Consider the following 13,680-nt stretch of genomic DNA (forward strand, 5'->3'; position numbering starts at 1 on the left):
GGGCTCCCCGCACCCCCGTTGGCGGCACCTTCCCGCTCCGCTCCGTCCCCCACTTGCTCAGCCACGTCAGGAGCGCGGTCTGGCCGTGTTCATGGGGGGGACGCTGCCCGTTCAGCGTCAGGGCGCTTTGCTTGGCAGCGCGGGGACGGGCCCGAGGCCCGCGGGGCTCAGAGCATGGGCCCCTCCTCTCCCCGCCGGGGACAGCCCGGCCCTGCCTGCCCAGGGGTGTTCAGCTGGGAGAAGAGGGGGGTCAGACGGGAGAAGGGGGCTGCAGCCTCCCAGACATCCCCGCTGCGGGCTGGGAGCCGGGCAGGGGGGGTCCCTCGCCCGGGGCTGTCGGAGGGAACAGGCTCTTGCCCCGATACGTCGATGCCCAACTTAAAAAATAAAACGTCATCTTTTTTTTTTTTTTTATCAGCTCTTTCTGTTTAATATCTTTGCATCTTGCGGACTTCAGGTTGATCTCGGTACATTCTCTCCTTTGCTTTTAAATTTTGTTTGTAGTAACACAACATAAAAATTGTGATTAGGTCATTAACCAGAAAAAAACCTGGTGCTCATCTGCAGGTGATCAGATGACATCAGAGGCCTGGTTTTAATTTGTGGGTAGTTCTGATTGTAACTAAAAGAGACTTGCGCCTTTTGTGGAATTGGCTGGCTGTTTCCCCACATCTGGAGCTGATGAAGTCTTTGAGACCACATCAGTTGTGTTTTGCCGCAAGAACCCTTTGATCTGAAAAATCTAGACTGGCACAAGTGCAGCTTCATAACATTGCAGCTATGTTTTTGCAAGCTATAGTTAAGATACCAAAACAAGCAGAAACTATATAAAGTTATGTGTCTGTGCTGGGACTTTCATGTAGCTGTTTGGAAGGGCCTCCTCTACCTTAACACACTCCGTAACGTTTTTATTATGTTAATGTCTTGTACATACGTATCTGTAAATGATTCGTTTGCAGGAGTTTTTCAGGTTCATTTCCCATTTGAGAGTGTTTAATCATTTTTTCTAAATCACCCAATTCTGTAAAATGTTAAAATTTCAGTCTGAAGCTTGTATTTACAAATCTCACCGATAACATTGCAGTTTAAAAGCAGCTTAATTCGCCAGTGTAGGTGATTTGGCATTAATCAGAGTCCATCTCCCTGGCAGTGCTAAATGTCATAAAGCTTTGTTTCCACTGCTGTCCTGTGACAGTGATAGATTATCCATCAGCTATAGCATATGCTGTGCTATTCTGCACAACAGAGAACTTGTAAATGAAGCCCAGTTTTGCCTAATACGTTTGCAGTCTTATGGGTGCGAGTATTTACAGTTTGACAGAGTGACATTTCTGTTAAAATATGTCTGAGGCATGGAATATACGTGCATCCATCATATGTAGTAAATACATATGTACTGTTACTACTGCTTGTAAGGTATTGTCACTCTGTCACTCAGGTTTGGTAAGCATCTCTAGTTTACATTTCTTCCTTAAACCGAAAATCCGCAGAGACGATGCTGAACAAAAGCTCCCTGAGAGGCTTTCTTTCTTAAAAATTTTCGTTTCTTTTGATTAAAAAAAATAGCGTTAAAAACGAAAAGTTTAGGTTTTCTACTTGACTCCGTTTTCCCAGGTGTCTTTTTAGCTGCTGCCGTGCCGTGACTGACACCGACAGCTATGCCCTGGCTTAAGTCTTTGTGCTCTTGTCCTGGTTCCATCCTACTGTAGTTTGATAGATTTTGCTGAAATTCTGTTGAGGTCAAAGGGGGCTGAGCGCGTGGTGAGTCAGTGCCCTGCTGTCAGGGTGCTCTGCAGCACGCGCCCAGCCTTTCGGCCCGGGCGGGGGGGCGTGGGTCTGCGAATGGGGGCACACGCGCCCACTGCGCTCTCGGCCCCTCTCCCAGTGCCCCCGGAGAACAGTGGCTCTCCTGGGGAGCTCGGGGGGTTGTTGGCCGCTTCGCTCTTCCTGGCCCTTCTCTCGCGTGGTGAGCAGCGTCCCAGGAAGACGGGGGAGAGATGGGAATGTTGTAGAACCTCGCGGGTGCCTGTATCTGCACAGGGAGGGATAAAGATACGCACTTTTGAATTTTAGGGCACAACGCGCTCTGTAAGTGGCGTTATGTAGGCTTTAAAGTTATTCCTATTATAGGCGTTTATGAAGCCTTACGTGTTTGCAAGTAAGGTGAATGATTAAACAATAAAAATACCACTGGTTTTTACTTTGAAACAAAAAGGTGCTCTGTTTTCAGTGTTAAATTTTGATATTCTTCGCTGCCATATTAATTTACTGCTCTTCTAATAACATTTTTCTTTTAACATACACTGATCATGTTGCAATATTCAGTGTATTGGCTGAAATACTGGTATGGAGAATTAGCATCACTTAGAACAACTAACATCATGAGCAGAGTCCTCGAGTCTGTGAATAATGGCCCTGTTCATTTGGCTTCTTCCTGAATATGGTTTTCAGAGTCACTGCAGTGAAAGACTTTAACCATTATGTGTATTTGGCATCTTACAGTTTTTAACATGTTAAAAAAAAATAAAAATCGTCGTTTGCAAGTTAAGAATGGTCATTCCAACGTGGTGTTACACTGAAAAAAGAATGATGCTGGTTTTCTTTAATGCCAGGCCAGTGTGAAGGTAATTTGCTCCATGTTGCAGTTGAAGGTTGTTCCTCGAGACTTGCATTACATATATTTTCGGTGACTGTACAAAGGCATACAAGTTCCTGAATGGATGGTCCAGTGGTTGAGTTAAAATCTTTCCCTTTGTCACTGGATGTTCTTTTTCTTTCTGATTGTTGGGATGCCAGCTAATTAAATATTCAAACAGGCATACAGTTGTTACAAAATAAAATTTGTTTGGGGCCCAGTTGTTTTATCTTGCTTTTTTTTTTTTTTATCTTGAGCAACAAGTCTGTGCAAGTCATGTACTTACAAAGCAAAATCAGCATTCAGGCTTTTATCAGGCCACCTGGCTGAGTTGGCACACTAGAAAGTGTGTTGTTAGGATCATTCTACTGTAGTTCCTCTGTACTGTGGCAACTTGCTAAAAAGCAAATAAAACAAGGGCAACAAACGCTGCAGCTTGCTACACTGTTCTTTTCTGATTTGTGCTCTCTGTCTGGGTCTGTATGCTGTTGGTGCTTTGAAAATAATGCCCAACGCCCAAATATTGCTAACCTGCTTTTATTGCTCTCCAATATTTAGGTGTATGCGCCATCCCCAAGTTCTGATGATTTCAACAGAGAATCTCCAAGTTACCCGTCTCCTAAGCCACCGAGCAGTATGTTTGCTAGCACTTTCTTTATGCAAGGTGGGTAAAATGAGTTAAAATGTATGGGTGGGTGTCATTTGTCCTTTAGGCAGGAGTCTGCAGTCGGCCCCTGTCGTACTGAATGAATGAGGAAGCACGAAGGTAACATACTGTGCTAGAGCCTGTGATTAAGCTTTATGTACTTTAAAAACAGTTAGATGAAGGGAGCTGTCTGTTGATTTAAAGTTTTTTCTCATGACATTAATTGCTGACTGAAATTTAAGGGGATTATACACCGGGCCAGATGGATGGAATCCCCCATCCTTTGATTTGTGGGGGCTTCAGAGCAGCACGCTGGAGTGAGAGAGAAAAATGAGGTGAGGGCTTCTTGCCTGCTCTGGAATTTGACTGTACAATATCAGCTAACAGTCTTAAGTTCTCAACTGCTTGTGTATCCAGCGTGCCAAGGAAAAGGGTTTAGAATGGAACAAACGAGAGCAGAGCTCATTTCCTCGGCCTCACGTCACGGAGTTCGCTGTGCTGCGGCTCTGGGGGTTGGAGCCCGTGGCACGCCCGGGCGCTCGCTGCGGGAGCGCGGAGCACTTGGGGCTGCGGGAGGAAACCTGCCCTGACACACGGCTCTCGGCCCGATGCGCTGCGGGCATCTCAGTGACTTAAACCTGCTATGGTGAAATGTTGCTATATTTTTATGGTGCTGAGGTATTTTAGACTATAAACTGCTTGTTTTAGGTTAATAGATGTTTGCACTGTATGTTTATGATGAGCTCTGTTTAGCCAAACTTCTCCCCTCCGCCCCCATTTTTATTATTTCTTTCAGTCTGGAACTTTTATCAACCCTCCTGATAGAAATCTGGCCTTACTGAAGGTCTGTGTAATTAGCAGAAGTACTTAGTATTTTCTCAGCTGTGGTTGGATTATATTTCAGCTATAAAGCCTCTGTTGTTTTTGAGGGTTTTTTTTATAAATACAGCAACAGTGTGGTGGCATGAAAGTAGAAGTTGCAATATAAATTGGTCACCGTTTCCTTGCTGATGTTGGTCTGAGTAGCTGAATTCTGTATTCTTGAAAAATAATTTTGTAAAGGAAAGTAGAACTCCGTACTCTTCTTCATTAAATATATTTTTTTTGTTTTCTTTTTTACTAAAAAAAAAAAAATCTTAAAAAAGATGGGACCCACAATTCTTCTGACCTCTGGAGTTCATCCAATGGCATGAGCCAGCCTGGCTATGGTGGGATGCTGGGAGGCTCCTCTTCCCACATGTCCCAGTCCAGCAGTTACGGCGGCCTGCACACACACGACCGCTTGGTAAGATACAAGCACAGGTTAATATGTTGGTACTTGTATATGGAGATGTGACTCATGTCTTGTTTGCTGCTCAGGTATGTCAGTTAAAACCCCGGTGTCAGAAATCACAAACTTTCCGTAATAGATTTATGTCCTTTTATTTATGTCTGCTGTATACATAAAAACCTTTGGCTGCATCGTGGTCTGTTCAGAGGGTGAATGAGTCCCTTTCTTTATTAAAGAGCTGGGGGTTGTATACTTGGTATCTTAAAATACCAACATTTATGGAAGGACTAGTTAACGCCTTGTGCCTGTTTCTCTTCTCCCCAGAGCTATCCCCCGCATTCAGTCTCACCTACGGATATCAATGCCAGTCTTCCGCCAATGTCTAGCTTCCATCGTGGCAGTACCAGCAGTTCACCTTACGTAGCTGCCTCACACACTCCACCTGTCAATGGATCAGAGAATATTCTGGGTAAAAAGTTCTTCCTGTTTTGGGTTGTGGTTTGTTTTTTTTTTTTAATTTTACAAGAAAATGAAATTTAGGGTTGCATGACGCACAGAATTAGTAAGATTTAATTTATGGGATGCTTGTAGATCAGGGACAGTGCACCACAGTGACGTTGCTGTCCTCAGCATGACTGAGATGAGGCAAATTGTTTTGCAGCCAGCTTAGGATGTGCGGGTTTGTTGGCTTTCACCAAGCCTACGGCTGAGCCAAGCCCGTGCTCAGGAGATGCCTCCATCTAAGGTAGCGGCGCGTATCCTTCCACAGCTCCGTGTGTGTACACGTTCACGTGGGTAGTTCTGGTGCTGCCGGTGGTGAGCTGCTGGATCACGAGTTACTGTGCTGGAGAAGGGCAGGAAGACTGCTTCTTTGGGGAATTTGATAAATGGCATCATAAATTCCTCTCTTAACTGATGCAGAGATTACCGAGCAGACAGTGTGGTGGCTGGTCTGGTCTCTTCCGTGCTTACCTGGGAAGCAGGACATGCAGGGGGTCGTTGTTCTCGCACGGACTTGCACACCTGGGGGTGCAGCTGTAGAAATTCGGCGCTTGCGGACGCCCCTTGTCGGTTCCACGTGGTGTGCACCTAGCTTCACGTTACAGAAGTGGAATTTAGTTGGAGTGACTATACTAGCCTTGCTTTGGGAACGTGTTTTACACTCAGATCTTTTAAACAGAACCCAGTTAATGAATCTGCATAGGAAATTCAGGCTGGAAAATCCGAGTTTGCCACAAACTGGAAACAGCAAGCGGTGCATAATTTGGATTTCTGCTGTGAATGGCTTACATTCACATTAAATACTTTTTTTTTTTTGTTGGCATTAGAAGTTGATAACTGGAGAAAGGAGATTCACTTTTAAAGGGTCTTGTCTTCCACAGTAAAGCAGATAGTTCAAAGGATTCAGGTCCCTTCGGTGTTTCCAACTGGCAGAGCTTCAGACCTCCTCTTGGCCCGGCGGTGTAGGGAGCAGAAGGGCCCACGGAGCTGCTGACGTGCGGCTGGGAGCAGGGCTGACGGAAAGCTTGGTGGATAAGAGCTTTTCAGGGGGTTTCTAAAATAAAGATGAGAGTACAACATGGGGAATTAGAGCAGGGGGAGCGAGGAGACGCACAAGGAACTACTAAGTAAATTTGACTTCTTAATGAAAAGTGCAGCACTTTAGTCATAACTGTTTAGAAATAAGCTGCAATAATACGATTTTCTGATTTTGATTTTCTTTTCACATTTCATTAAAATTAGCCTGTGATCCTAGAAAATAATTACAGTCTTTTTTCTAACTGCTTTTACTTGTTGGTCCTTAGTATCACAGTGATACTGTGTTTGACTTCAGAGAGGAGAGCATCTAAACTTAAATCTAATTGTTTTAATTAAATTTTTAAGTATAATGAGAACCGATTCTGTTGACACTGACTTCCTTGGAATATCCATTTAAAAAGTGGTTGCTCAACTGTATGTGATGAATAAAATAATAGAAGTAAATAAGATTTCAGCTTTAAAAATAAGTGTTGGGTTTGCTTTCCACATTACAGGAAACAGAGGAAATGGTGCTGGGAGCTCGCAGACAGGTGATGCACTTGGAAAGGCATTGGCATCTGTAAGTACCAGTTAGAATATTCGGATCTGACAGACGTATTTCGATCGTTGCATCCATTATCTGTGTGATCATTCATTTTGTAATAGCGAATCAGGACTTCTCATGTATGAAGTTAAAATAATGTACTATGGTACGATGTCGGATTCGAGACAAATGTCTGTAAAAAGGCAGGTGGAAAATGCTTTTATTTGTAGAAGACTGACTTTGTTCAGGTGATCAAAAAATGTAGGGCAGATACAGTGTAGAAAGTTGTTAAGACAGTAAAAGATAATCATGTTTAGGGTTTGATGATTTTTTTTTTTTTTTCTCTGTCACATTCTAGTTAAAGTCAAATATTTCTAACATTACTCTTAGAGCAGATCCTGCCTCGAGGTTTAAAACGTTTCCTCAGTGGCCTTAGAAAGCAGACGTTTTGAATGCTGTGTGGTATAGCTGTAATTATGGAACAGCCTTTAAAATGCTGTATATGCATAAAGTTTAAACTCTTAACTCTTGTTGGAATAATGTAGATAATGTAAAACATTGCAAATCTCTTCAGTCTACTGTCAGCTGTTTGCACATGCGCGTGTACAGCAATTATTTTTGCATTAATACAATCAGGTGTAGTTTTCATAAAACAGTAATCGATAGAGCATAGCAGGATTGGACAGTTAGGAGTGGTGGCTGGGGGAGCACTTCGTATTTCTTGTACGTAGTGAATAGGGAGACCAGTTCTGATTTAAAAGCTAGAAATGACTGCTCTGCAGCTCCAAAAGAGCGTTCATTCCTGGCTTGGATTCTGCCTCCCTCACCTCATACCAGTGAATGCAAATGTGCATATTCGTGCAGATCCTGTTACCCTTGCATCCCTCAGAGGGTCATATGTGAAAAGATTACCAGATCTGATAACGTCTGTAATGTCCATATTGGGTAGGAGAGCTCTGACCTGCTGGCTTTGAGGAGAAAAATGTTGTCCCTGCTGCTTTTGGGGATTCAGGAAGTAGATAACCATTCACGAGTCCAGAGGGCAGTTAACACTGTTTTTTTTCTGTTTGAGACCTGTCAGAAGAGAACTGGGGTCGTTCTGACTGCCAGGGGTAGCAGTGCTCGCATGCTTCAGGCTGCTCGCTACTCTGCAGACGTAGTAGGATGTCTGCTGTTCCGCAGCCTGACCGGGATTTCTGCTGGAAGCCTTGCCGTGCTGGCTGGTTAGACCTGCAGGACTTCATAGGATGTTCTCCACTGCTCTCCTGTTTTAAATTTATTTTCTTGTCCTTTCAGGTATTTTTGCCCAAGTCACTAGCTGAGAAACCCAGGCTGATGTTTTGAGGAAAAACTCTAAATATATTGCGAGTCAGGGCAGAAATGTTTAATCTAACTGGTGGGTGGGCTCTGGTTGTCATAGAAACTTGTTTCTGTCATCCCGTGTTGTTGCTTGGCAGGAGCAGCCAGGTCATTCCATAAATCATTTCTGTCATAGCTGATGGTGATGCATTCCATCTGCTCTATCAGCGCATGCCATAGTCTGCACACTTCAAATCCCTCGGCTCCTCCATCTGCTGCCCCGCAGCCCGCGCCCGCCTCGCTCCCGGGGCTGGGAGCACTGGGAGCACTGGGGTGCAGGGGGTGCTGGGCTCCCGCACGTGAAGCTGCCACACAGGAATTCCTCAGGGCTGGGAAACCAACGGTGTTTTTCTGTTTGAACAAAGTTTTATTTAGACACTGCGGTTGTCTCGACTCCTTTTTTCCGAAGGTGATGTTGTGTGCCTTTCTGTTAGGATTTTAAATGCTACCCCTGCAACTGTCGAGAGGAATTTCTGGTTGTAAAATTCAGTTGATGTTCATCTCACAATAGGCCTTTCATGTGCGAAACATCAGAGGATACGACATTTGTTCTTCAGTTTAGGTATTAAAGCCCATACAGAATAGTATGTGATTAAACATGTAAGGCCAGATAATACATTTGCAAAGGTTCTTTTATTTTAGGTTTAAGCCTGGATAATTGTGGTCTTAATCTTAGGGTAGGCAAGAAAGAGAATTGTACATGAAAGTATTTACACAAAGTTCCCAAAGCCCTGTGGATTATGCATTAGTTTGGATAATGAACTAGTATAGATAGAAAGAAAAGAAAATCTGGGTATTCGTGCCATTTCTAATGTGTTTCCCTGAACATTTGCCAAACAATAACCCTTTAAGATTGTGCCCATGGAGGGTTATATGGCAGGAGAAACATCTGGTTTATTTCATTGCCTAATGCCAAATCAAAACACTTGGTCTTTAATTTAGAGGAGATCAAACAGGAGGACTGTTTAACTTTGTTGATTATATCAGACCTCTTTGTGATAACTTATGTTTTGATTCCTACCTCAGAACTGGGGTAAAGGCCTTTGTATGGCCTCGGTAGTTAAATAGCCACTGGTCCCCTCACAAAAGAAAATGTAGGGAAGTTGACTTCTAAAAGTAATTCATGAATTAAGTTTCTTTGTTGCTTTAGACTCAATAACATTACCATAACAAAGCCTAACTGAAATGTACACTGTAGTGTTTAAAAAATTGGACTAACAGCTCCGAGGTTTGGCTCTGCAGGCTCTCAATTGTGCAGCTTTTGTCTAAGAGCCTTTTCATTAGACCCTGGCATATTGGCACCCCGCTGGTTGGAATGGACCATGACTGATAGGAGGAGGAGTCTCATTTGTTGCAGTAAAATGAGTCATGTTACCGTTTAAGCCTGGCAGAAGGTGTCAGGGTTGTTCATCATTGGTCATTTAACAGCACAGCGGCCAGGGACTGCATGCAGAATTAACTCTGACCTCGAGGTTTAGTTCTGGCTTTGGTACAATGTAGGTTTTCCCTCTTATAAAACACGGCAAAATAAAATTGGCAGGTAAAACAGTAGAAAACGAACAGTTTCAAAGGAAACTTCATGACCTTTGTTCTGACACAGTTTTAATTTTCGGTATCTTACCTGTCTGGAACTCTGCAGTTCCCATGCTGGCACCCAAGGTTCATCTTTATGCTGATGCACCGTGCGTGAATTTCCTACAGTGCTCTGAGGTAGTCTGTTCTTTTAAATATATTTTCCTTCCAGCATGCATGAGAAGGAGGAGGTATTTCCATTAGGGAACTGATGGTCTTTTCTAATGAATAAGTATGATAGACCAGGAAGGAGCCTGTGGTCTATCAGGTCCTGGTTTTGTCAGTTCAGAAAATGCAGCTTAACCAAGTCCCAGTTTATTGTGGGCTAAATGCTGACATGTCATATTGTCTGTGTGACGAGCCATCAGCCACGCTGCCAGGGAAGGTTTTTATCTGCTGTCTGATGACTTAACAAATCTCGGTCTCTGCTCAAGTAAATCAGGTTTGAACTGGTGACCTATAAAAATATGTTCTAAAGTCCATAATCTGTGTCTGAACTTAGTCAATTCCATTCACAAAATGAATTTTTCAAGAATCTTGAAATTTTAAGTTTTAATTTTTAATCTTTGTCTTCCATTTTTATCAAGACTTTTTGATGACATTAATAGCAAGGAATGAGTTGTGGCAAGTTGAGGTTTGGTATCTCTCTCAAGGGAGCGATTGATACAGAAATACGAGGGGAAAATTGTATGTGCTGCAATACATAGCAAGAGCAACAAAATTTCAGATGGTTTTTGTTCGGAAGGTACCAGTAGTAACCAAAGCTGAATGCTGTCTTGGTATTTTCTTTTGTGAAGGATTAATTAAGATAATGTGTTGACTGCTGAAATCTTCTCTCTCTCAAGTTGGAGGAGTCAGTATTCCTTCTCATTTTCCTGACGGTTTTTTTGTTATCATTATCTGTGTACTGTTAACTCCTAGAATGTCTTCCCCTTCCCTGATAAAGAGGCTGCAAGTGCCGCTGCTGCTGAAGTAGGAGGAAGCGGAGTTGTACTTGTGTCGCCATCTAATACAGGCTGGGCTTATTTTGACAGCTGCTTGAAAATGAAAGTTCTGTGGACATTTTCAGAGCCTTCAGTGTAATAAAGCAGAGCTGTGATTGAAGGATCAAATTGGGTTTTTTTAATCAATCTAGCCTCAAAAGTGACAAAAACATGAAAAGGAACCCTAATAGCTTTTTTTATTTTACTGTGTATTATGACATGCATTGATATGCGACCTCTTTTGTATGTTGTTAGATTTATTCTCCTGATCATACCAGCAGTAGTTTTCCATCGAATCCGTCAACACCAGTTGGATCACCATCGCCTCTTACAGGTAGAGACCAGCCGTTTGTCAATAACTTGTTTGTTCTTTGGAAAACACCCTGTTTAGGTGAGATCAGCAGTAGCTTCCTTGCGTAATTACTTCGATATTGTGTTTGTTTTTCCATTGTACTAAACCCAGGTTTATAAATCCGGATTCTTAAATATTTTATTATGAGCATTCACTTAAATCCTGGCAACTGGCTTTGAAACCTAGCTTCTTAAAATAATCTTTGTAAGCACTGGATGACTGTATACTACCCCAGCTATAAAGCTATCTGCAGATCTGTGCCACTGGAGATAAAACAGGAGTGGTTTGGGTAGAGGATTTTTTAAAGCTGTATGTTAAAGCTCGGCAGCAGCTTTCAGTGACAAACACAGCAGATGTGTGTTCCCTCTGATGAAAATAGAGTAGACTATAGACTATCCAATTTTTACAGAGGATAGCCTTTCATTCATATCTTTCATGAATGCTTTCATTCTATGGGAGAAAAATTTCTGGCATTTTTCAAAATAAATGCTCTGTATTGCAGCCACCTCTGTCACCTGTGCTTTGTGTGTTTGTGCTGTGGCTGTGGGGAGAAGCATTCCGGTGTGGAGATGAACTGTGGGCAGCTGCCTCCAGCTATTAGTGGGTAGAGCAGCTTTCACAGACACTGTGGCCTCAGCTGTCTAGTAAAAGTTGAACAGCTGTTCTCCATATAGAGAGGACTGTGAAAGCTCCATTGACTTAAATTTGTTGTTTAACAAAGAACTAGAATTACAAGCAAGATGATGTAACTTTAACCCTGTTCTTTCCTATAGTGCAATTTGTTAAATTATTTAACGTTTATACAACAGTCTGTTTGCCCATTCTCTGTTGTTTAATGTATCTCTGCAGGCTCCTGGCCATGGGTCACTTCTTTGCAAGGGTATTTTGGGGGTGGTTTTTGTTGGTTTTTAGTTTTGTTTTTTTTTTTAAAAAAAAAAAAAAAATAACAGTGCGAGGTGTACAGAATGAGCTTAGCTGAAGACTTCTGTAGTTCAGAGGAACGGATTGGAGAAGTTCCTGCAGGCAGGATGCAGCCCTGTGTGTACGTACGCCAACGGGCGTCTCTGCATACGCAGCGTCACTCAGGAAACTTCTGTATTTCACTCGTGTTTGATGGACACTGCTCTGGTTTTCTGGGCACTTAATGGATTAATGAATATCTGATGTGGCATACCTGAGCAGCTGCTTTGGGCGTTTTTTTTTCTATAGCTGAAGAATCCATGTTGTATTGAGTAATGGTGGGATTAGTGGGATTTTGATTTAGTGATTATAGTTGACAAAAAATGTTCCGTGTATCCTTGTTGTGCTGAAAAGACAGATCAGACCAGAAAATTATTTTCTTTTTAGCATCAAAGCAAGTACTGAAAATATTTTGTGGCTGGAAGAAAGAAGTTCTGACATTTCACGGTGTTCAAAACTGGAGTTCCGTGATTAGATACCGCACCTGATTTTGGAAGCATGAAAGCACTAGCTAATTTCTGGGTTCAGAACAAATTTAAGGTCCCTAAAATTTGGGTTTTCCCCTTCAGTGTTGATGCCTTCCTCTGTTGGAACCTGTATGGAATGTAAATCTCTTCACAGTTCGCTCTGGGTCCGTGTTCCTTATTCTGATGGCTAAGACAGTAGCAGGTACAAACAAAAAATACTGAAACCCTGCTCAGGCACAAACTTGGCATCTGCTTCACAGCCACCATTTTAACTAAGGCACAATTAAGACAATGCAAAGGGCTTTGCTATCCCGACTTTCACTCTCGAGGCAGCTCGGGGGGAAGCACTAACACCGGGCAGGCTCTGAGCAGGGGCGGGTGTTGGCAGAGCAGCTCCAAGGGCCCTCTGGGGCTCTGACACCGCAGCGGACGCGGGGCACAAAGAGGAACATCACCCATTTTCTTAGGTTCCTGTTACACCTGGAAAAAAACCCTGTGACTTAAGGATTGAGTTTCATCCTTAACTGAGTTTCTAGGCCTTTTGTTTATTTATTTTTAATCAATTCAGGCTGTTCTTTTTCCATTGTATTACAATGACAAATAAAAAGCAGCTTGAATAAGAACAAAAAGAGTATTACTTCTTAACTTTTCAATAATACATGAAATAAAGCACAAATCAACTTCAAAGGCCACTTAGCAAATATTTGATGAGTTTGAGATATTAAAAATCTATTTGAATAAGTCTAATGGCCAGCCCAGCTAAAAAGAAAACAAGACCATTCAGAGCGAGCAGGAAATGAAGTCAACTAGAGTTTTAAAATAAATCTGGCTCAAAAATTAAGCAAATGTTAAAATAAAACCATGTCTGGTTACACTAATTACATAAAAAGGAGTTAAATTACTCATTTCCTAGCTCCTTCTGCCAAGATCATCTTCTTCAAGGGAAATTAAATTTAATTTTTTTTCTCTTTTTTTCCTAAAGAACAAAAATGTTTTGTATAATGATTCCCCCCCTCCCTCAACAAGGAAGTTTAATTTAGTGCTGAATCCCAATGGACATTTCTTGACCAAAAGCCCCTACAAGCACATCAAACAAAACCAGGTAAACACCCTTATCGGTGTTGACATTTCTCACTATGTTAGCCAGTACTCATTATTTTCTTAAAATTTACTGGAGGTCCTCTGAAGTGAAGCAGTATTTTGTTTCTGAACAAAGCCTAGATCCTACAGTCCAGGTTGTTGTGTCAAATTCTCTGCTCTACTACATTTACTATTTTAAGAAAAACCAACAGCAGGTAAGTAGAGTCTGAAGTGATGACTGACTGCCGCAGGATCACACCTCACTGCCCCCATCACCAATACACCACTCGGCTT

The 13,680-nt window shown here is 42.4% G+C and overlaps 1 protein-coding gene across 6 annotated transcripts in view; it reads left to right on the forward strand.

Annotated features, from left to right (window-relative positions):
* Nucleotides 1-13,680, forward strand: part of TCF12 (transcription factor 12) — a 169,803-nt gene that overhangs the window by 133,672 nt on the left and 22,451 nt on the right. For all 6 annotated transcript variants that reach the window (XM_026855652.1, XM_026855653.1, XM_026855654.1 and 3 more), the window contains exons 9-13: nt 3,194-3,299; nt 4,427-4,566; nt 4,876-5,020; nt 6,585-6,649; nt 10,783-10,861. In XM_026855652.1, coding sequence (XP_026711453.1) covers nt 3,194-3,299; nt 4,427-4,566; nt 4,876-5,020; nt 6,585-6,649; nt 10,783-10,861 — 535 coding nt within the window. The remainder of the gene's footprint in view (nt 1-3,193; nt 3,300-4,426; nt 4,567-4,875; nt 5,021-6,584; nt 6,650-10,782; nt 10,862-13,680) is intronic.

The sequence above is a fragment of the Athene cunicularia genome (genome assembly GCF_003259725.1).
Source record: "Athene cunicularia isolate RWA chromosome 10 unlocalized genomic scaffold, athCun1 chr10_part1, whole genome shotgun sequence".
Lineage (NCBI taxonomy): Eukaryota > Metazoa > Chordata > Aves > Strigiformes > Strigidae > Athene > Athene cunicularia.